Genomic DNA, 24,946 nt, shown 5'->3' with positions numbered 1-24,946 from the left:
CTATTTCAAAGTCATTAACATCTTTTGTCAGCATAAGACTACTATAGAAATAACGGAAATAATATTCAGTACTTAAAAGTTTTATTACAATACATTTGACCCAAGTGGTATTCTTCCTAGTAAATTGAATTTCAACATGATGAGAGAATACCAATAATTAACAACTATCATCAAATAATGATTCGAGGCATAAAAGAGCTGCAGAATTTGAAGCTGAGAACCCTGTATATACAAAGATATAATTTTGGTTTCTCTTTAGTTCCTACAGTAAATCTAGGGAGGTGCTGGCTGTGGTGTGATATGCCACTGGCCACTTCAAATCCCAAATCTGCCACTTAATACCTATGGAACTTTGGGTCCTTCTCTTTACCTCACTTTTTCCAGTTAGAGCTAGATGCCCTCTAAAGTCACATTTCAATTTTTTATCTATGACACTAGGATCCTAAGAACATAAAAACCCTAAGTTAAAAAGAAAGAAGTTATAGATGGGATGAGATGTTAGCCTTTACTATTGCAAATCAATCTTCACTCCTCAGTAGAAAAGGATATTAAGCTTCAGACCTGTGCCTATGCCACATATTCTTTAAGATTTGATTTCACTTCAACTCAAAGATATACTGGGTATATTCATCTACTGAGTTAAAAGAAATGCTCCTTTCTCACCTCCCTTCAAATTAAAAAAAAAAATCAGAGTTAAATTAAGTATTGCTATTTCATTTACAAGAGATGAAGATTTAATGGAGTCGCCTTCTTTTGAATATCCTTTTATAACAGAAAGCATATATTCATCAAAGAAAAAAAGTGTTTGGAAAGAACCTGAAGTTCCTTTGGAATGAGAATGATTGATTTTACCAATGAAGCTTCAGAACATAAAAAGTAGTAATTTGTATTTTCACCTTTTATGATGTGTATGAAGGAGAACAGAGTAGGAACATGCAAATGAGTAATCATCTTCCTGTAAATACTTAAGACAAAAGAGCTTGAAACTCTAGTTAAGAAAATAATACGTTAAAATAATTCTACCTGGAATAAACTCTTTTCCTTTAAGCAATGAATAATTCATGGAATTTTCATATAACACCAATAATAACCATCAGTACTAAAGAATACTACAGTTCAGAATTATAAACTGAATTAAACAAAAACGTTATTTTAATTGTTTGCTATTTTCAAAAAACTTTTATATAATATAATTTCCAAGTATTATTTTCATTACATGTGCTTTCTTTTTTAATGAATAAAATATGAATTTGTCAAAAGGGAATTTTAAAAGTTTCCCAAGAAACACAATTATTATCTCATGTAGAATTACAGGTACTGATACATCATCAAGACATGAGTATTCTAAATGTGACATATTATTTGGTCAAACTGGCTTGTAAAAACATAGGTACATCAAATTATGTGCTACATTTCTACCATAGGAAAAATTTTATGATGAAGTTGCATTTCTAAAAATGGCAGGATTTTTATGGAAAACTTGTTATATCCTTACAGCAATCTTTTTTTTTTCTTTTTTTCAAACTCTTACTTTGTCCTAGTTACAACTTTTAATTGGAAGGGCAAGGACTAGACAAATGGGGTTAAGTGATTTGTCCAGGGTCACACAAGGAAGACACACAAGAAGTGTCTGAGGACAGATTTGAATCCAGTCCTCTCAATTCTAGGCCTGGCCATCTAGCTGCCCCTACAACAATTTAAAAAAAAAATGAATTTATCATTTTCAGAATCCCATGTACTATTCACCAGTAAAAAGTAACAAAAAATTGGATTCCTACTCTAATAACCCTGCCAGTAACAATCATAATACCATCTGATTTGACAACTAATAGCTCCATGGAATAGCCATTTATATAACAGCTTTTTAATCTTCACCAATAACCTAACAAATCTGGCAATCAAGTCAAGAAGCTTCACAACTCAGATGACTCTATACTATGTACACCCTGAGTACAGGCTGTACTTTCTTAATTTAATAAATTATACTCTTTAATATAAACATATTGCTATATCCACTTACAGTCACTTCAAAACTCACTTTAAAATGATTTTTTAATGGAAATCATATTATTCAGTCTAGGATTTTAAATAGACCATCATTTTGATCTCCTAAATAAATTCTATTGAAACTAACAGAAATATTGCCTTACAAATATTCATATTTTAATGCATTTTTATAATAAAAACATGACCAAACTTCTAAAGGAGTCTATGATAGGGAAAAAACCCTCTAAATTCTAAATGGACAAATGCTTTAAAATTTTCTAACAAAAAATATTGCTACATAATTAACATTACCATACCAGAAAATCATAAAAATACATATTCCCTTTATAGAGGACAATGAACTGTTAAATTAAAATAAAAGTACAAAATTAATTCTTAAACTTGTGGTATAATGAAGAGAGTACTAGATGAGGAGGCAGGATGTAGGGGTTCTAGTCCCGGCTCTTCATTGATGAGTGTCCCCAAACTGAAGCATCCTGGCTAACTATGATTACTCAAAAACCTGATTCAACTTAAGAGTTCCCAAAATACAAACCCATCTTTCTTTTGACACTATTGACACTCAGGTGTAGGCCCTTATCATCTCCTGTCTAGACTATTGTAATAGGCTTCAGTCTGGTTTCTTCTGCCACAAGTTTCACCACTCTAGTGCATCCTTCACTCTGCTACTATAGTGATCCTCCTAAAGCACAGATCTGACCATAATACCCTTCTATTCAACAAACTTCAGTGGCTCTCTATTATCTCCAGGATCAATACTGCATCCTTTATTTAGCTTTTAAAACCATTACAATCTGGTACTTTCCTACCTTTTCGGTCTTCTTATATTTTGGTGTCTTCCACAAAATTTCTAATCCAGGGAAACTGGCATCCTTGCTTTTCTTTGTACAGGACACCCTATCCCCTGACTCCTATCTTTTTGCTGACTGTCCAATATTCCTGGAATATACTCCCTCCCTGTCTCTGCCCATTGGTTTTCTTTGTGTCTTATCTAAAAAATCCCATTTTCTATGAACAATGTGGAAAATATGTTTTGTATGATAGTACATGTATAATCCAGATCGAATTGCCTGCCAGTTCTGGGAAGGGGGAAAGAAGCGAGAGAAGGAGACTCTTTGGAACATATAACTTTGGAAAACTTATGTGGAAATTTGTTATTACATGTAATTGATAAAATATCTTTACCAAAAAAAATGTAAATAGTTACAAAGTTAGTCTAATTAATTGTGCCCATGTTTGATGTAAGTTAAAACAAATAATTTAATTGAAAAAAGTTAAAAAGCTCATTTTTTGTAAGAAACTTCCCAGTTCTACAGTATAGTTAGTTGTCCCAGGACTATTTCTATCTGAATGTCATCAAACAAAAGGAGAATGATTTTATATGATGATGATGATGATAGTGATACTTCATACTTTCTCCACAACTTTACCTCCCTGTGATGTTGCAAGTACAATTATCATTATCTCAGTTTTACAGATGAGGAAAATGGGGCTCAGAGAGATGGTTACATGCCCAAGGTCACACAAAGGTAGTGCTAACATTGGGACCTAAACCCAGAATCCTGTCTTCTGGTTTGTACACTTTTCAATAAAATATTCATTTGTGTATAGTCAAAGACTGGATCATCATGACACAATGCTTAAGAAAAGTCAGGTAGAACTTGTCCTATTTCCCACCTTTATTTAAAATATGATTTTCAAATAATGGGATTTCAGAGATGAAAAAAACAGCAGCAACTATCTAGTTCAATCTTATTATAAATGGTCAGACACCCCTCTACCTGAGGGCCTTTAATGAGATGGGAACTTGTTTTCCCAAAGGGCTAGTCCATTTCACTTTTGAATAGTGTTAACTGAGGAAATGTTTCCTGATATCAGGCCTAAATCTACTTTTTTGCAACTTGCATCTATTGTTCTCTCAACAGTTTTATTCCCTGTGGTCAAAAATTCAAGTCTAATAAAATCTTTCTTCCATGTGGTGATCCTTTGAATACCTGAAAACACTTATTTAACCTCTTCAATTTCCCATTTTTACATCTTCTCTCTCCCTTTTGGGCCATTTAAAATCTATAATAATAACGATAACTCTTTTGCTAATTATCTGGGGTGTTCCCCACAAACTCATCACATATATTTCAAATATCACTTGAACAAATGCTGTAATGAAATGTAAAATGTGAACATTTACCAACTTTCTCACTTTATGACCTTATTTAGAAAACTTGAATGCTAATCTGGGTAAGCAGAAATTACATAATCAAATGCTTTCTAAGGTTATATGCCCAACTGAGTAATATCTGGGTAAATAAATAACTGCTGCAACAACTTACTCAACGTAGTATGTCCCATACTGAGGGTCTTCTATTTTCTCCCAGCCATAGGGAAGTTCTATAAACAAAAGTAAAAGATAAATGAATAGTAGATTCAACATAAAGAGAAAAGATTTCAATAATGCCATATATGAAGAAATTTGCTCTGAAATTACTGAAAAATTTGGTAAATTTTAAAATAACCTATAGGTTTATGATTTCACAAAGTAGATTTATAGAAGGAAGATAGTTAAGAAATATTCCCAGAAGGAAAAAAATTATTAGTACATGTTAAAAGAAAATCCAGTACCAACTATCGGAAAAAAAAAAATGTAACTTTTTTCTCTATAATAGTACAAGAAATTAGAAATATGTCACCCAGTTCACATTTAGAAATAATTTTTGGCTTTGAACCAGGACTACTCCTCATTTTGTGGATGTAATCTAAGGTAAAGAAAAATGAAATAGCTATCTAAAAGCTAAAATATTTCTCTCTAAACTCTTCCTCTTTCATAGAATATAATCATGTAATATCTTATTTGATAAGCACTGAAGTTTCATAAGAAAATGCCCTTTTAGCCCTATGACATTTATTTTCATGCTTATCAACTAATAAGCCTATTAAAGTACAGAGTATTTGCCAAGTCTGATGTGAAGTGCCAGCTGGCTAGAAAGGCTACAGTTTCCACAAAATCTAGTCCCTGCTTACATGGAATTAAGAGTATGCATTAAAAGAGATGACATAATGTCATAAACAAATAAGAGATTTTTTACAGCAAAGTATCACTATGTTAAAGGTTATGGGCATCACTGAGGAAACTGTAGGGGAAATTCATTACTGGTCCAGGGGCAGAGAAGGACAATATTTAACTTGAATTTAAAAGGATAGGTAGGAAGTGAATAGGAAAAAAGGAGAAGTCAACTGACAAAGAAGAGTAGTTGTATGACTAAATTGTGAGAAGTTATTTGGAATATTTGAAGATAATGAGATAGAAAAGATGACCAGGATTTGAGTGCTAAAGTAGTTGAGAAAGATGGCTGACTGATATAAAAGAAAGAAGATATTAAGAAGGATAAGAGAGATAAAATTAGGTTGTATAAACTTAAAAAGGGACAATCACTCTTCCTGGCCCAGCATATCTTGTTCTTTTGAGTGGTAGGGGGAATTCAGGCAGACTGAGCAAAGGATTGGCCTCCCATTTGCAAAAGTTTCATATAGAGAGAGTCAGGCTTCAGTTAAAGGAAGAAGGATGTTCTTTTTAATCAGAAGCAGAAGGAATGTTGACCACATTACTCTTTTGCTCAAAAATCACCAATGGTTCCCTTATGGCATTAGGGTCAAATATAAACTTTTCTGATTTTTAAAGGCTTTTACAACTTAGTTTCAACCTAGCTTTCCAATATTACTAGGTACTGCTGTCCTACACTCTTCATTACAGATAACTGATCTTGCTGTTGCTTACACATGATACTCCAACCCCTATCTCCATGTCATTGTACCCACTGTCTCCCATACCTGCCATTATCTCCCTTTTACCTCTCAGAATCCTTTGTTTTCTTCAAAACCTGGCCTTGCACATAAAGCCTTTCAGGACACCAGCAGGTATTAGTATCTTTCCTTCAAAAATTGCCTTGTATCTATTTAAATACATACATCTGGCTTCTTAACAGAATTAAGTTCTCTCAAGAAAAGGAGGGCTTCACTTTTATCTCTGTATTCCCACCACAGAGTAAGAAATAAAAGCTTTGTTGAATGACTAATTAAAAACAAAATATATCAATAAAAATCAGATGCAAATGCTATACAATTTCCTGCATGTCAGCTTCTATTTCAGTTTAACAATTAGGATTTTTCTTCCTGAAGAGTGAAAAAATAAATATAGGGGGTTTGTAGAATGAGTATAAATGAATATAAATAAGGCATCTTAACTGGGGTATCAAACTGGATTCTTAACTAATGGTGATAAACCAAATCACCAGATCTGGGTAAGGATGTTCAAGGAGAGGCTATTAGGTAACATTAACATGGTTTATTTAACAAAAAGGGACAGGTAAGGAAGGGAGTAGGATTAACTACTTAACCGAAGCTTGGATTCCCTCCCCACAAGGTCCAGCAAGGTGTCTCTACACTGATCACACTAAAATCCCCCAGCTGCCTAACTCAAGCCTAACCAGAATTCCTAGGTAGATATTTAAATAAAGGAAAACTAGAAGGTGAACAGGTCCAGCTGAACAGATTGGGGTCTCACATCTGTGTCCTCAAACAGGGTCCTCCAGGAATCCAGTTGGTAATAGCCAGTAAAATCCAATTTGGAGAGGGATTAAGGATTTTGACACTAGTGTCCACCACTGTGTATCTCACCTATCACTCAACCAAACTCCAGCCAAAAACTCTTGATGGTTGTTGATTTCACCAAAGAAGGATATACAGAGAGAAACCAGATATTCCCATCCAAGGGAAAGTCCAGGGAGTAACTGACTCTTAGCCAGCCACTCTCCCAAAGTTCTGGAATCTATTTTTCTCTGCCTGTCAATTACCTTCACTTTGCTAATTTCCTATAACAAAAGGGACTGACTAGTTGTTTTCTTACTCTGAAATATTAATTTTTTCTAAATTCTTTTAACATTTTCTAAAGCTGAAAAATGTCAAATTTCCATCCACTTTAAGCTGTGTTTAAAATTTTAAGTTCTTTCACAAAAATGGCCACAAATATTAAAGATATGCAAAATAGATGACACACATTTTTGTATTTTAGTCTCCTACAAATTCTGAGAGTTAGGCACTTGCAGTACTATCATCCCTGTTTTACAGATGAGGAAGTTGAGGCTCAGCAAAGTGATGCCAGGGTCACAAAGCTAATTTTAGGGGAAAATTTGAGCCCAGATCTATTCTAACGTCAGGCCCAGCACCCTTTCCACTATACTAGTTATCATAAAGAAAGGGTATTTTAAAAGTAAAACAAACTCTCAATCAACATTTTTATACTAATTACTTAACAGTAACACTAAGGGGTTTTACTTGAATGATGATAACTATTTGTTAGTTAAGTTAACAGATAAATTTTCCAAGACTCACAGAAGACTGGTCTCAATTCAATGCAGGGCATTAGAAGATTGCATAACAAGGGACCAGAAATAGAAACAGTGTAATCTTACTTGAATGATTCATAATGATTACTAGAATGTTTAGGAGATATTTCAAAAAAAGTTATGACAACTTTTAGAAAAGAGCAGGCAATGGAATGATCTCCATTTTGAAGACAGACTGAAAGTTGAAAGAGTATATAACACAAGTCTATAAACATATGCATGTGTGAACAGCAGAAGCCTTTGCTTCTCTAGGGTAAACATATTCTTTTCCTGCAACTCATTCTCTGATGGTTTGATTTCAAGCCCTTTCACTATAAAGGTCTTGCTTCCTCTAGCCACTTTTCAGCTCATCAAGGCAAGAAAATCAAAGAATTTAAAATTAGATGAGAACTTAATAGCCAACAGGTACAATTAATATCTGAAAGAGAATTCCTACCACAACCTAGTCAACCAATGGTCTTTTAGTACTTGCTTGATATTTTCCAATGAGGGGGGAAAGCCAAATATCTTCAAGGGAGATGATTCTACTTTTGGATATCTCTAATTATTAACACTAATCAAGTTTTTCTTAACAGAAGACCTAAATATGCTTCCAAAACTTCTGATCTCTGGGGCAAAGTAGAATAATTCCTCTTCAATATGACTACTTTGAATCCTTGAAATCGGCTACCAAGTTACCTCTGCTCTCTTCTCCAAGATAAAACCTCTAGTTCTTTCAAATGCTTTTTTGCAGGACATGAATTCAAGACATTTCATCATCCTGATTGGCCTACATGTGGCCTGTACTAGGAAAAGTTCCTTAATCTTATAAATTATGCCTCTTTTAATGTAGCCTAAGATCACATTAATGTTTCTGTATGTCACATCACACTGAGGACACATATTGAGCTTGCAGGCCACTAAAACCCCTAGATATTTTTTGGAAAAACTTTTAATCAATCATCCCCCATCCATTTTCTATTTTTGATATTTTTTTTAACTGAAGTATAAGGCTTTACATTTATACCTGATAAATTTCATTTTTTTAAGTTTCAATATTCTAAAAATATTCTAACAATATTCTAGCCTGTCAAGATCTTTTTAGATTCTGACTCTGTCATACAAAATTATACCTATCAATTCTCAGTGGGATCTCATCTGAAAATATAAGAATACTATGCATGCTTCTGGTAGTCTTAAAGGTCATTGATGAAAATGTTAAACAGCACACAGCCTACTATATATAGTACAAAGGATAAAAAGAAGAAAACTGGAATAATCGCTGCCCTCTAATAATCTAATATATGGATAATTAAAATACACATATTATTGAACACAAATAGAAATAACATAAAGTAAAATGTTATAAAGAAAAAGAAGAATCAAGGAAAAATATATGATGGGAAATTTGGGTACATAAGAGAAAATAGTATAGCTGGGCTGGAGCAAGCAATATGTAAAGGGGAATTATATAAGATAAGCTAGACAGGTTAGAACCATAATGTGGAGAGGCTTGAATTTCAAGGCTGGCAGTTTAAACTTCACTGGTAACTTTATTAGCAATGAGAACCATTGAAGGTTTTGAAGTAGAATTGTATAATCTTATTGGTAGAAAGATTATAGGAGAAATGGTATGGAAAATGCATTGAATGAATGAATGAATGAATAAAAAAATCATTCAATCAGTATTTACTAGGCACCAAATAGTATTCTAGACTAGATGCTGAAAAACCAGTTAGGAGGCTATGATAATAGTTTAGGCAAGAATAAAGGTGAGGGATGGGGTAGAATGGGACTGGATGGCTCAGTGGATGGAGAGCCAGGCCTAGAGACAGGAGGTCCTAGGTTTAAAACTGGCCTCGGATACTTCTTACCTGTGTGAGCCTAGGCAGGTCACTTAACCCCCATTGTCTAGCCCTTACCATTCTGCTAACTTGGAACCAATACACAGTATTGACTCTAAGATGGAAGGAAAGGGTTAAAAAAAAAAATAGAAAGAGGGCCTAAAATAGGAAACCCATAGTGTGAGGGGAGAAAAAGGGCTGGATACATTAGCAGAGATGACAAGACTTGGTTGGTGGTTTAGGGCTAAGAATGAAGGGAAAGTCAAATATTAGATGAATTCTTCAGGATCAGAAATAGAATAATTAGGAAGTAGCAAGTTTATATGGAAAAAGCATTTACGAAGTGTGTCAGTGCTAGGGTGAGCAGGAATTAGCAGTGGAGAAAGAAAAGAAATAGTTGTGTAGAAAGAGAAAAATAGAAGTAGTATCTGGCAAGGGAAGTGTGAGAAGGGGAGAATATCAAAAAGGGGTGACCAATAGAATTATAATCTGCTTACACCCCTCCTTCTCCACTTCACCCAGTCTCCCCTAACTCAGCTGATTTCTCTACCATTCAACTTACTCTTCCTTGCCCACCTCCTTCCCATCCTCTGCCCAAAGCTCCCAAGAAAATTACAGTCAGGTAAGCTATAGTGAACACACCTCTAGAAGACAGAGCAGAAATCTTAGCCTTCCAGGTAATGTCAAGAGAGAATCCTGAAAACTCTGACGAGTGATTGGCAGAGCATAAAACTTTTAAATTTAAGACCCTTAAGGCCCTCAGGGATAGCATTGTCCAGAATGGGAACACAGCTCCCTTCACTATGGAGCTGATTAGGAATATCAGCCAATAGCTGCTCGTGCCTAACAACTGGTACACATTGGCAGAATCTGTGCTCAGTGGCAGTGACTATCTAAATTCGAAATTGAAATTTCAGGATTTATGTAAGGACTAGTTCAGAGCTAACAGGAGAGCTAGAACAGGCATTTCTTATGGTGAATTGGTCAGGACAAGTGAATTTGAAATCCTTGATAGGCAATTATTATATACGGACAGATCTATAGTTAGATTGCTTTAGCTACTGTAAGGATGGGATTTGTGCAAGGGGGATGGGACCAGAAGAGCCAGAGAAGGCAGTTGCTGACAGTTGAGATGAGAGAGAGGATTCTGGGAATTCTCCAATGAAGAGGAGCGAGAAGTCTTTGGGCGGAGGACTGGGAAGAGAGGGGATGAGAACATCCCAGCTCAGATCTAGTCCTGAGGGCTTCCTGAGGATCTTTCTTTGGAAACTGAAACCCTGATTCCCTGATCAAAGCCATTCCATTGCATCTCACCCATCAAGACAGCTAAGTTTTTGGACTCCGTTTTGGGAGTGATCTTTTAGTCTCCTTCTCCTATTACCCAACCTTGCTGAGAAACCCCTTTTCAGTCAAAACTTACAATTATAGAAAAGAATAGAAACAGAAAAGGATAGAAATACAAACAGAAGAAGGGGCAGGGGAAGAAGCTTAGGAGTGGGAACCCCAAAGGTTCCCTCCTAAGTGACAGACTCCCATAGAAATAGAGAAGAGGGCACCCCAAAATCCTTCTACCCTCCACCCCTTTCCACAATCCCTGAATCGCGAATAATAAAAGCCATTCATCAGTCAGATATCATTCCAGAGTGCCTGAGAGACAACAAGGGAGAGGGGAACCACAGCTTGGTCTGGCTGCCTCCATCTTGAAGCCAGACCACCTGCTGTGAAATTAACTGATCCAGGGGAGGTATGTTAGAACCCAGTCCTTATTCAGAATTGAATTGGGGTACCACATACCTTGTCTTATAGAGAAGCCTCGCCCCCAACTCCTGTGGGGAAGCACAACTATCCAGGTCACCCAGTTTCGGGGTGACACCCCCTTAAAGTCTCCCAGTGTATATTTGGCCCCAGGGGAGAGCTGGAAGAGATACTCACCATACAGACTTTCTCTATCTCCCTTCTATCAAACATTCATATCTGGCTCCTTTATTGTTACAGTTTTGGCAGAGCCAGCTTAGGTAAAGTACCTAAATAATTCCGGGAGTGGTGGGGGGTGGGGGGCGAAGGGGTGGGGTAGGGGAAGCCTCTGTTTGAACCAGATGGCAGCCATTTTTCTTCTATCTACAGCATACATTACACAGTGAAAAGGGCATGGCAATCTTTACCTGAAAAAGATAATGTGGCAAATTCATACATAGAAATTAGGCAAAGGCATTCGGAGAATTTTACAGATTTCATAGAGATTATCAAGTGCTATAAAATGCCAAATTCCTCACCAAAGGGCTGCAGACATTCTTTTATTTTTATTTATTTATTTTTTTAACCCTTGTACTTCGGTGTATTGTCTCATAGGTGGAAGATTGGTAAGGGTGGGCAATGGGGGTCAAGTGACTTGCCCAGGGTCACACAGCTGGGAAGTGTCTGAGGCCGGATTTGAACTTAGGACCTCCTGTCTCTAGGCCTGACTCTCACTCCACTGAGCTACCCAGCTGCCCCCCGCAGACATTCTTTTAAAAGATCTTGCTTACTGGAATTCTAATGCAGACTTGAGGAAGATGCTAATGCCCATTAAAGCAACTGGCTCAGTGTCAGATTTCATAAGGGTTTGCCAGGACATAGGTACATTAGAACATAAGAATCTATTGGCAGCCCAGGTTAAACAACCTAGAGGTCTTTGCTTCACATGTAGACGGTCAGGTCACTTTCAAAGATAGTGCCCCAAATTACAACCAAAACTTCCTCCCAGTCTCTGCCCAAAATGTTGTACAGGAAAACACTGAGCATCGCAGTATGGATATCAAGCATTGCCATGCCAAGTCAAAAATGATCAAAGTCAGATTCCAAAAAACTAATTTAAATTCAAGTCTCATGTCCTGGACATAAACAAGACAGTTAAGAAGCTTTATCTCCAGAAAAGTTTAAAATAGGCCTGAATTTTTCTCCAGCATAAACGGAGAGTAGTTTTTTCTACTCGAGCAGCTTCAAATCTAATAATTACAGTTTATATGGGAATCTGTCACATTCTGGTAAACCTTACCTCCTCTATTCCTCAAGATTCTATAGGCCTATTATTGTTAGGTAAAAACAGTTTATTTTCACAAGGGTTAGAAGTTTTTCCTCAGGTCATAGATCAGTTGTCTAAAGGAAAAGTTAATATCTTAGCTAGAGCTACCTCCTCCTTTACCATCATAAAAGGAATGGAAATTGCTACTTTGCTTCTACTGCCCAGAACTTCTGTAGTTAAAGAAGGCAGTAATGAAAAAGAACATTTAAAACCACACATTTCAAATCTATTTTGGACACAGAAAATTACAAAGGATAGATTAATCATGTCCCTTTACCTAGAAAATGAAATTATGACAGGCATATTGGATTCTGGCACTGATACGTCTGTGATATCAATAAAGCATTGGCCTTCTTCTTGGGAAACAATGTCATCTCAACACCAATTAACTGGAATTGGTGTGCCCAAGAAAATCCAACAATCTGCCAGGGAATTAGCATGATCTGATGACAAAGGCCATAAAATGGTGTCTCAGCCTTATATTTTAGACATTCCACAATCTCTTTGGAGTAGAGATGTTTTAGCTGAAATGAATTTAACATTAACCTAATGTAATTCAGCACAGATGAAGTTTTTAGGGACTGTAATGGACCCCCCCACCAAATTTGCTGATCCAATCACATGGATTACTTCTAAAACTCTGTGGATCAATCAATGGCCAATATCTAGAGAGAAGATCTCATCCACCATGAGAACAAATTAGTACGAAAACAGCTAAAATTAGGACATATGAGGGAATCAAATAGTCCCTGGAAGACACCTATTTTTATTTTTCTGAAAAAGTCAGGGAAATGGAAGTTGGTTCATGATTTGAGGAAAGTCAACGAGCAGATGCTTAACATGGAAACACGGCAACCAGGCATTCCTTCTAGTCCAAACCCAAGAGATAGGAATCTCATTGTTATAGATGTAAAAGACTGTTTTTTCCCACATTCCTCTCTCTCTTGAGGACTGTCACAGATTTACCTTTTCTGTACCATCTGCAAATTTTAATACACTTTTTAAAAGGTATGAATGTTGTGTGTTACCCCAGGGTATGCAAAATAGTTCAACATTATGTAAAAAATTTGTTGCACAAGCCCTAGAAGCAATAAGGGAAAAATATAAAAAGTAATATATATCTCCCAATATTTAGATGATATACTCTTAGCAGCTCCATCTACTAACATAGTTCATGAAATGCTAGTGGACACAGAAACAGCTCTAGCAAAAGCATAACTGGTAATTTCTCCTGAGAAGATTCAAATTAATCAGATTAAAAAAATAACTACAGGAGAACTAGAAAACTTATTTGCCATTTTAAGAGGGAATTCTTCACTCCTCTCACACAGAGAACTTTCTCCTGAGGCTGAGAAGGAATTACAGAAAGTCCAAACAGCTTTGCCCAAAGCAAGATTATTTAGAATTGACCCTTCTCTGCCTTTAGTGGCCTAAGTTGTAAGCAGGAGGTACATGCCCACTGGTACTTTGCATCAAGGTGAACACATTATAGAATGGTTGCATTTATTTAATCAATAGATGAAATCACTTACTAGATATTTAGAATTGATAGTATTAGTAGTTACTCAAATTAGAAAGAGATCTCCACAAAGTTGTCTGGTTCTGATCCTGAGACTATTCATCTCCCACTCACACAAGAATAAGTTCAAAATTTATTTGCACAATCCCTGCCATGGCAAACTGCCTTTGTAGATTTTACAGGAAAAATTGATAATCATATTCCTAGTAGCAAAATCTTGCAATGTGTAAAGTTAATCCAAATTATTTTTCCAAAAATAACATCTGTGGACCCTATTATTAATGCTGTGAATATTTTCACTGATGCATCTTAACAATGGAAAGCAGAAGCAGTTGTGGACAATTGTGCCATGTTAATGCATACACAATACAGTTCTCCCCAAAAGGCTGAATTAGCAGCAGTCAGGAATGTGCTTAAGGACATTAGAGAACCTTGTAACATCATATGTGATTCCTTGCATGTTGTCAATCTGGTGAATTCTTTAGAAACAGCAAAAAATTAAACCAGTGCAAGATGCAGAATTATTTCTTCTGTTTCATACCATGCAAACTGTAATTTTGCAAATACAGACCAAATTTTTTATAACACACATTTGTTCTCATACAAACCTCCCTGGACCTCCATCTGAGGGAAATGCAAAAGTGGACAACTTAGTGGCCACTGCTTTTCAGGAAGCAGTTAATTCACACTCTCAATTGCATCAGAGTGCCAGATCTCTTAAATCTCAATTTTTTATAACCAAAAGACAAGTCAAGGAAATAATTCAACAATGCAGTTCTTATACCTCTTTCTCTTCCACTCCCCTACCAACAGGAATGAACCCCCAAGGTTTAGAAACCAACCAACTATGGCAAATGGATGTAATACAATATGCTCCTTTTGGAAGATGTCATAATCAGACTCTGGGAGGTGAGAGTTTCACTTTGATTGACAGGTGAAGACAGTTGGAAGAGCGGAATGTTCCTGGAGGCCATGAGGACAGGAGGAAAGGCAGTTGGGCAGAGAGGGTATAAATACCCTGGAAGCCCCCTGACAGGGACCCATGGACCCCTTTGTCATTTGGGACCTTGGCTTTGCTTTGGCTGAGCTTTGCCTAAACTCTTGCCTTGGATATTTGATCTTGAACATTGATTGACCTGTGGGTCAGACCATGGATCCTCTGATTCTCTCTGAATCCCCTAGATATTTAGGCACCTAAACCATCTCTAGCTATTTAGGTATCCTGGGGCCCCCGGGGGATCCAGGAAGTGGGTAGAAGAAGAAGAGGGTGGTAAGGGTGGAATTTCCCGAAGGCTGTAGGCTTGACAAAACAACTAGCAGTAAGAAGCTGAGAGAAACCATCCTCAATATTTGCATCATCCAAACATTTTGCTTACTCTGGTTTGGCTGTGGCCAGGCTGAGCCAGAGGAGGTGAAGAACAAGCCCAGCATTACTGAACAGCCTACAGTCCTGAGGGATTATTGCCATAGATTTAGTGATAGGGTCACCTTTTATAAAATATATACATGTAATTGTTGATACACATTCACATGTAGTCTGGGCTATAGCTTAGAATGGAGAAAAAGCATACCATATTATTGTACATCTTTTGAAAACTTATATAAATTTGGGCATTCCAAAAGAGTTAAAAACTTTGAATACCAATGCTTATACCAGCAAGAGATGGGCAGAATTGGGCAAATTATGGAACATCTCTCATAAGACTGATATCCCAGGAAATTATACAAGACAAGCAATTGGAGAAAGGACTAAAAGAAATTTAAAAGTCCAAATTAAAAAACGAAAAGGATATTACCAAAATTTCTAACAAATTGTTTCCAAGAGAAAAAGATGTTAAAAGACCCAGTGAGTCCATCATTTGGGGTTGAGGTTCTGCTTCTATTTTCACAGATATTAGAAATGCATAGAAGAAAACCAGAATCATCAAGCATTCCCAGAGAAGATCAGCAGAGAGCAGCGGAAGCAGATGTCTGTCCACCATCACCTATAGGATAACACCACAGTGACCAGACTATAGCAGAACAGCAGATGAACAACCAAGGTACACCCACTGACTTGAGGACAGGTCTAATGAATCACCCTTATTGATAAACTTTTTACGAAGAGGCAGTCGATCCACCAAAGACTACTCTTCATTTTTCTTTGGGCATTTGTAAGAAAGTCAACTTTTTTTATGTACCTAAAAATTTCAAATTGTATTGTAAAATATGTAACTTGCAATTATTTTGTTTGAATTGTTCCATATCACACAAATTAAAAAAAATACAAATTTTATAATTGGAAACATCATAATGGCACACTGGATACTATTCACTTGCAACAGAAATTATTCATATTGACCAAAATGCATATGTGATAATTCTCTTAACCTGTTTATTTAAAGTCTGCAGAAAAGAATGGCTGTACTAGGTTTTCCCTAAAAACAGCATGTCTTTACTGAACAAAACTTGTATAAAAACTTTATTCGGCTTGAAATTGCATTAAAAAAAAAGTCATCTTTTAAATGAAAAGGTGATAAAATAGTTCAACTACCAAATAGGCTCTTATAATTTTTGGGATTTGGGTACTTCTTACAATCTATATTGGTTGTTGTATTGGCATGGGCATGGTAGGGAGATGGCATGGGCATTGTACTGAGATGCCATGGACATTGTACCCCTTAACTCAGGCAAACTATAAACAGGGAAATTCCCTTACTCCTTTATGTCCTTGTGTCCCAACCCAAGAACATGTGATAGCTACTATAAGACCCTGAGATTACTATCATCCTTGGCTCATCATTTAGGTTGAGATGGACAAAGAATTGCACTTCCAGGCTACACCTTGATACCACTGGGCTGTATGTCAGGCATCCATCTGTTCCCTAAACCATGAGGGTCTCAAGGCAGACCCCACACCCCACTGAATACCCAAGTGCTTATCACTCTAGAGTCATGTCCACACCATGACATAACCTCATGTACTCATTGTTGGAAAGGGTATAAAAATCCCTGAACTGAAGCATTCTGGGAGCAACCCTCAGGGTTGTTCCACTCATGCCCTATTGCTGGCCATTAATCCTATGTTACTAATAAATCTTTCTTTTTACTTTTAAGCCAAGTTTTGGGGTCTTTCATTCTTGCAAAAGGTATTCTTCCCGAACCCAGGGGGGTTCACCATTGTACCCCACAACACCTGGTTGTAACCCCATAACAGTACTACTGTTTTTGAAAAGTAGTTACCTGGTGAAAAAATCCTGTACACTCACACTGGGGATCATAGCCAAGTTAAAAGGGAAATAGGCCTCATTTCTGAGTGTTGTGCATCTGTGTGGCTAACACATTCTGACATGGAATGAACTATGAAATTATGATTTTTTATTGTTTTTTTCTTTAATATTTGCAATAAGATATTTGATTTTTTCCCCTTTTCTTTCCTTTTTCCTATTTTTTTAGTACTTGCAACATAAGGTATCAGCATTAATGTTTTTGATCTTAAAAGATAAGTTTGCAATATCTATTAGACCTAATTTCTATGCATACCAAAAGCTTGAGACTATGGAAACCTGCATTAATTGTTAAGTACTATGGGACTTTTACTACTAATTGTGTCTGATTTCAGAAAAAGGAATTACAAAAAAGTCATTGCACATTGCCAAGAAGCATGAGGTCAAGAGACCAATAATCCCAGTGGGATTGATAAACATCTGCTACAAGACAAAGGACTTACCTGGAGGTCCAGGAAGTGGTGCTTTGACAGCTTTAAAGCAGGACTCCCTTGTGCCAAAGTTCTGACAAGCACCTAAGTGTGACTTTGAATTTGGCTCCACTATTCCTTAGAGTGAAGGTAAAATCAGACCAGGGAATCATACTTCCCTTTTCCCTCAAACCATAGTCCCTTGTCTCTTAGAATTTGGTGATTTTCTATAGTACTGGCTACCAATGGGTAAAATGCTATATTGCTGTGGTGGTCCACTGGCTTGTGGGACAAATATCATTTTAATTAGGGCTTGCTAGTGATTTTAGGACTTGTAACAGAGATTTACATTTAATATTTTTTTACTCAGAATCTTGTACACAAAGAAGAACAATCTCAACATGTTTAGGATAACAAAATTCTTAAGATTTCATTTTATTATTTTTATATATTTATTTTTTCAGAATTTAATTTTGCTCTTTTATTTGAGATTTCTTTTGGGATTTTTAAATCTTCTTTTCACAATTGCAATCTCTCATAATCATTGTCTTTTAAATAAAAAAGGGGTATATGTAGGGTTCCAGGTATAAACAAATCTTGAAAGTATGAAAGATGCATTTAATAGCTGACTCTTATGAGCAATGTGCTCACATACCAGACTTATAAATATATTTCTAATATTTCACATAATTGGCTTCCTAATCCTTGAATTGAATTGAGACTCAAATCTTGTGGTATTCTGACCCCTCCCCATGCCTGCAGTCTGAAGGTCAAAAGAACCTCTGGGCTGGGCCTTGGCCACTACACAGTCTCAGCCTCCATCTCTTTTATTTTGTTGTTTACCAAGCTGAAGCTAAATTCCCTACCATGTCACATGTTTGATCAACTACCTCCCTTTCCTCATTCCTTAAAACTTCAGTAAGAATGTTTTCACCTGTAGTTAGCTCTCTTTCATACCATCAGAGGAGCAAATGACAGGCTAGATCAGGGGTTGGCAACGTATGGCTCTCGAGCCATATCTGGCTCTTTTGACGGCCAGATATGGCTCTTTTTGCAGGAGCCATAAAGTCCATTTTTTTTTCAGGCACTGTTACAGGAGCGGCACTGTGAGTGCTGTAAGGCTCTCACAAAATTACATTTTAAAAAATGTGGCGTTTATGGCTCTCACGGCCAAAAAGGTTGCCGACCCCTGGGCTAGATACTATGTTGATGAATCCTGAGTCTCTGTGTCTCTCTACTTTCTCTATGCCTCCCCCACCTTAATCTTTAAACTCCTCAACCCATATTTCCTCAGTTCCCAGCTTCCCTTTCAGGTGGTCAAGTTATTTTGTAACTGCTGGTCAGCTACATGATGCTAAGAAAAGGTAAGGTATTTTTTAAAAAGAAGATGAATCTCAATATGTTTAGGATCACAAAATTCTCAAGTTTTCAAATATTAATTGTCGGTATTTTTTCATACATAGTCCTGGGTCTTCTAATAATTAATAGACCTCTTTTGTCCTAGAAGATTTGAATCTACCAGAAGACCCCTAATACAAAGGCCAGATCCTTCATACTGGATTTAAAGACACAGATAGAAGAGAATTATCAAGAAAAAGATACGGTAGAGGGTAATGAGATTTCTATTATTAGAGAAGTATCCATACTAATGAAGTCACATTTATATATCTTTAGAGATAAATATACTTAGGGTAACTCTAAAAATTTTATATATATGTTGGTACACCCATTAAGTTTATATTTAGGGGTTTCTAAGAGTAGCTAGAAATATCTCTAATCATGTAGTGGCAATACATTTGTATGAATTCCAAGAGTAAAGAATGAAAGTTCTTTTACAAAATCTTCTGAAGATATACATCCTATGGTTAATTATTTGTGCTCCCTTCCTCTTTATTTCTATGGGTGTAATTAGGCTTAAATTGGGCACCTGACCCAATGGGGTCCGAGTAGTAGTAGGATAAGCAGGCATCCTCTCACCTCCATCTTCGCAGTCTTCCGGAGCCTTTGCTTTCTTACAGAGGCGGGGATCTAGCCAGGTAGTTGTCTTAGTGTTGTGGCTGCAGAACAAAGATCCCAATCAGAAGCAGCAAAGAGAGAAAAACTGTGTCAAAAACAGAAATGTAATTGGACTAGTGACCCTATCTGTCTCCTGTAGACTAACTCTATTTGAAGTCTCTGATCCAATAATCCCGTTGTTTCTTTGTCCTTAGCTTCAAATATGAAGAAATTAATAATTCTAGTTTAATTCAGAATATGAAGTCTTTTCTGAAGAAATGTGGTGTCACAAATTGAATTATGTAAACATGTTACTAGTCAAAATTACTTTGTAGGTTGATGTTCATCACCATCACACTATGTCTTGTCCAGCACTGAATAAAAACAAGGAATCCAAGGTTAAAAAAAAATTTTTTCTTTTAAAGAAAAGAAAGGATAAAGTTGATTAAAAAAAAGAATGACTGAGAGATTTGTTAAACTGAGTGCAATTTGAAGCATATTTTTTCTTTTTCTTCTGCTTTTGTATTTTCTTTTGCGACATAGCTAACACAGAAATATGTACTGTAGGACTTCACATGGATAATCAGGATCATACTGTTTCATATCAAGGGTTAAGGGAGAGAAATCTTTAATATAATTGAGAAATATTTTAACAAAAAATGTTAACAAAATTGTTTAAAGGAATGGCTGGTTCTTCAATATGTAATTAAGTGAGATAATTCAAAGTTTAACTCAAAGATTCCACAAAACTGAATGTGAGTGTAGCTCAGTGTGCTATAACTTTTTTTTTTAAACTCTTACCTTCCGTCTTGGAGTCAATACTGTGTATTGGCTCCAAGGCAGAAGAGTGGTAAGGGTAGGCTATGGGGGTCAAGTGACTTGCCCAGGGTCACACAGCTGGGAAGTGTCTGAGGTCAGATTTGAACCTAGGACCTCCCATCTCTAGGCCTGGCTCTCAATCCACTGGGCTACCCCAGCTTCCCCCTGTGCTATAACATTTAAGAGAAAACAGAAATAGAATGAAACTATTAAATATGGGCTATATAGCTATATCCATTCCTGTTTTCATCAGAAGTAACCCAAAGATGCTCAAAGAGAGTGGTGTTATTTAATGTAATTACAGGGCAGAGGTGGCAAGCTTCAGATTAGGCCATTTAGATAACACCTCTAAAACAAAAATTATTCCAATGCCAACCAGTGATATAATCATAGTTGTGAATTCCTAAAATAATAAGGAACTAAAAAAGAAAATGGAAGAAAATATTAAGCAAGGCAACAAAATATTAATTAAGACTTATAGTAAACTATTAGAGGACAAAAGTATTACATGAATCAATCCTAGTTCCATTTTTTACATGCATTAAGCTCACTATATTCACTAAGCTATTTATCATAGGGGTTCAGAGAATACAATTGGCACTATTTTCAGCTAAGAAGGAAATGGAGAGCTGAATAATTATTTTTTGCTCCAATGCTACTTTGTGACTTCCTCTCCTGCTTCTTCTTCCCCAAATTAATTTGCCTATATTGTATGTTATGTGTCTCTGTGTGTCTAGAAATACATCAATGTATGTACTGAATCTATTTATATATGTATAATATAATCTATTTTTATATACATACACATATATATATAATCATAATCTTATTCTATATGTAAAAGTTTACTCTTCCTAGTTAATGTAAACCCCTTGAGGGCACAGATGGTTTCATTTTTGTCTTTGTAACCATAGCATCTAGCCCAGAGCCTAAAACAGATTAGTGAGTCAGTGAACAAGAATTCAATAAAAGTGAAAAAAGCAAAAAAGCACTGGGCTACTCAAACCTTGGGAATACAAAGACAAAGTAGAGTCTAGTAGGCATATCATAAATGTTTAATTGACATAATTGGATATATTTTGTGTTAAAACTAATAAAGAAAAGTAGAGGGGTAACATGTTTTTAATTTTTTTTCTTCCACCATCTTTCAGGCTTAAGTATTGTATCAGACAGAAAAATTGCAGAAACTGAAGAATAGTAATTAGTCAAATTTATCTAGAATGAATCATCTGAGAAGCCTAGAAACTAGCAGACTACTTAGAAGAAAAAATGATACAAAGGTATGTTAAACTGGAGTGTCAATTTCAGTGATCCCCGATGACAAGGGGTTCTTTTTCTATTCCAAATATAATGTGCTAACAATTGCCAAGAACAATCAAGTCCACCACTATTGAGAAAAAAGCTTTTAGAATATTGACCTAGTATATAGCAGCTTATAACTTGAATTTTACATAAGTAGATTATATTTTTCAATTTAAAGTATTTCCCACATTTGAATAGCAGGGACATATACCAACATGTTACTCTAGAGATAATAAATTCTCTTTTTTCTAGGACTTATTAACATCCTTTAAATAGAAGAGAAGCTTATAAACAGATCAAGGGTACAGCACGGTATTTCTAAAAATATAAATATTTTAACCACCCATGAAGACTTGAATTGCAAGAGCCGTTTTAAGAAAAACAAGTTGCTTGGTTTTACCTTATAGAAAAATGGATTTTAAATAACACAGGGCTCTGTGAAATGTGCTGTAGTTTTCAAAAGCTTTAGACTCTTTAACATAGTATAAAAAGAAGGATGATATTGTCTATAAAACACATGAAAAGTCCACATTCTCAGACATTCTTCAAATTGAGGCTTTATTATTTTCATGTTAGGGGAAGCAGATAGAAAGCTGTCCTTAGAGTCCTGTTATGATATAGACTGGCTTTGTGATCCTAGATAGGTCACTTAATATCTAAGATCTCTAGACAGTTTTGAATAGTTGTCCATTTGTACTGGTAGAAGGCTCTCTCTCTCTCTCCCTCCTGCTCCCCCCATCTACTACCTATGTATCTATATATCTATCTCTTTAAAACTGTGTAAGGAAATGAAAACATAATATAATTCCTTATGAGCCAAAAATCATAAAAACTATCAATCACAAAAATCTTAGGAAAAATGCTAATTTCAAATTTGTTGTTCAATAAAAATCATTTATGCATATATAAATTACTGAAAATTCAAAACTTAAAAGGGATTTAATTTTTCTATAATTTAAAAATGATCATATTTGATTTTTAACATTAATATTATAAAGTGATAGAGCACAGTTGAGCTAAGAGGAAAAAATTTCTGTTCCTAAATAAAACTTTCAAAAGAACATTTATATAACATTCTTCCTTGCTCTGAATAACATAACAGGTTTAGTTTGTTATAATACATGTGGTACCAATTAACATCTCCATAACCAGGTTCACTAACAGTACCATTTGTCATCAAAACTACTGGGGAATTTTTATGAATTTTGAACATATCATTAATCTGAGACCAATATTTTATTTTTAGAATACTTGTCTAACATTATGGTTACAATCAGATATCACAATAAGATATCACAATAAGACTTGCATTCAAGCCCTAGATCTATACATAGTAACCAGAGCACTAGATCCACAAGGGACCAAATAGATGAAGAAACTAAGGACCGGGCCAAGTAAGTCCAAAAGTCACACATGTATTAAGAGTCAGAGATGGGGTTGCCCCTGTTTGAGTTTTTTAGCTCCATTTTCCCTTGAGAAAAATGGGGACAGTAAAATTTGTTTTACTTAAAGGAAACAGTGTGAGAAAAGTTATTACATACATTAAACTTATGTAAATGTGAGACTATGTGAAAGACTATCAATAGAAGATGACTACAAAAGCATGGAAGGGTCCTAGAAGAACATTTTTTAAAGCTAAACCAAAGAAAGAAATAAAACAGGAAGGGAAAAAATAAAGGACAACAAAAGCTTTTTGTTTCTATCTTTATTGGTGGGGAAAGAAGACACCTGTTGGGATGGACAAGATGAAGACAGGGGTCCACAAAAAGAAGTTGGAATTATTCAGTTCAGCTTAGATATCTCCTCCATGAAACCAGATAACCCCTCTATATTTCATCCCTGTTCTCTTCTCACCTTAAAATACCTTGTACAATATTTCTCTGGATAATCTTTGTATATTATATACAAACAACAAAATGTGAGGTCCCTACAAAGAGGGACTGTTTCAGTTTTTGTTCATATTTTCAGGGTCTAACACAATGCCACATAATAAGCACTTAATATATTTTTATGGAATTTAATTGTTGAATCAAATTGGAAACCTGATACTTTGTGGTTGCTCTATATTACAGAGATATATGCATATTGCTGAAAGTTAAGGAAAAATCATAGTTCAGAACTGAGAATGTTGTTTGTTGTCTTTGGCAATGAAGGATTTATAGAAAACCTTAGAAAATATTATTTTAGTGAAAGAATAACAATAGCTAACATTGGTATAATGCTTTGAGGTTTGCAAGTATATATAAAAACCTCATTTGATCCTCACAACAATTCTGTGAAGTAGAAGCCAGTACTATGCTCACCTTTAGGAGGAACTTATGCAAATAGTAAATTGAAATGGAAAGATCCCGGATTTATATATAGTTAGTATTAGAAAGAGTCTCAGGGGGGCAGCAGGGTAGCTCAGTGGATTGAGAGCCAGGCCTAGAGACGGGAGGTCCTAGGATCAAATCTGACCTCGGACACTTCCCAGCTGTGTGACCCTGGGCAAGTCACTTAACTCCCATTGCCTAAAAAAAGTAAAATATATGAGGCCCACAATACTCCTAACCCTGCAGAACCAGATTAAAGAGTAATGGTGAAATAATTTAAGAAAATAAATGAAAAACAATAAAGCATAGATAATATTAATATGTGGTTTTCTTAGTCAATATGCAATGTATACTGATCTTTATGTATTTCTATTTGAGTTTGATATCACCAGTAGAGCAGATAGGCAGTCTTGGTGTTAACAGTATGAATGTATTATTTGAATTTTTTTCCCGTTTGTTGTTTTTCTTGCTTATTTTCCCGTTTTTGTCTTTGCCTTTATACTTTTACATATCTGAATATATACATATGTTGGTAGAAGTTAAAATGAAGCAACATCAATGTACAAAATGGATTTGCTGGAATTTTACCATGATGAAACTACATAATTTATATAACCTTTAGTTTTTGTTTCATCTGTATTTAGGATGTTATAAAGGAAAGGGGAATGAATAACCTATTTTACCAAGTATCCTTGTGCAAAACATGTGTAGACCCACACCAAGAGCTTTCTCTTTGGGCTTGATGCTCCTAGGAGGGGAGAAAAGAAAGAAAGAAAGAAAGAAAGAAAGTTGTACTGTCAATAGAAAATGAATTAGAAAAGACTCGTTACAAATTATTCTTCTCTGTTCAGACTTTACACATTTAAGAAACCAGTAAGGATGCTTACTGTTTGCTCAGAGAGTGGTTATACTGTTTATGATCAGACTGCCATTTTTATTAGTGTCATTCCGCTAGTTTCCTCCTTTGTAGCCTTTATCAGAGTCTGATTTTGTTAACACCACATCTCTCTCACCTATCCTCATCTCTCTATTC

At 35.7% G+C, this 24,946-nt stretch overlaps 1 protein-coding gene across 2 annotated transcripts in view; it reads right to left on the bottom strand.

Moving 5' to 3' along the window:
• The window catches only part of MAGI3 (membrane associated guanylate kinase, WW and PDZ domain containing 3), a 242,421-nt gene that overhangs the window by 78,959 nt on the left and 138,516 nt on the right, over nucleotides 1-24,946 (bottom strand). For both annotated transcript variants that reach the window (XM_044672365.1, XM_044672364.1), the window contains exons 6-7: nucleotides 19,463-19,542; nucleotides 4,338-4,395 (exon numbers count right to left, since the gene is read on the bottom strand). In XM_044672365.1, coding sequence (XP_044528300.1) covers nucleotides 4,338-4,395; nucleotides 19,463-19,542 — 138 coding nt within the window. The remainder of the gene's footprint in view (nucleotides 1-4,337; nucleotides 4,396-19,462; nucleotides 19,543-24,946) is intronic.

The sequence above is a fragment of the Gracilinanus agilis genome, chromosome 4, assembly GCF_016433145.1.
Source record: "Gracilinanus agilis isolate LMUSP501 chromosome 4, AgileGrace, whole genome shotgun sequence".
Taxonomy (NCBI): domain Eukaryota; kingdom Metazoa; phylum Chordata; class Mammalia; order Didelphimorphia; family Didelphidae; genus Gracilinanus; species Gracilinanus agilis.
Note: the sequence above shows the minus strand (reverse complement) of the source record. Positions and strands in the feature narration are given on the sequence as shown.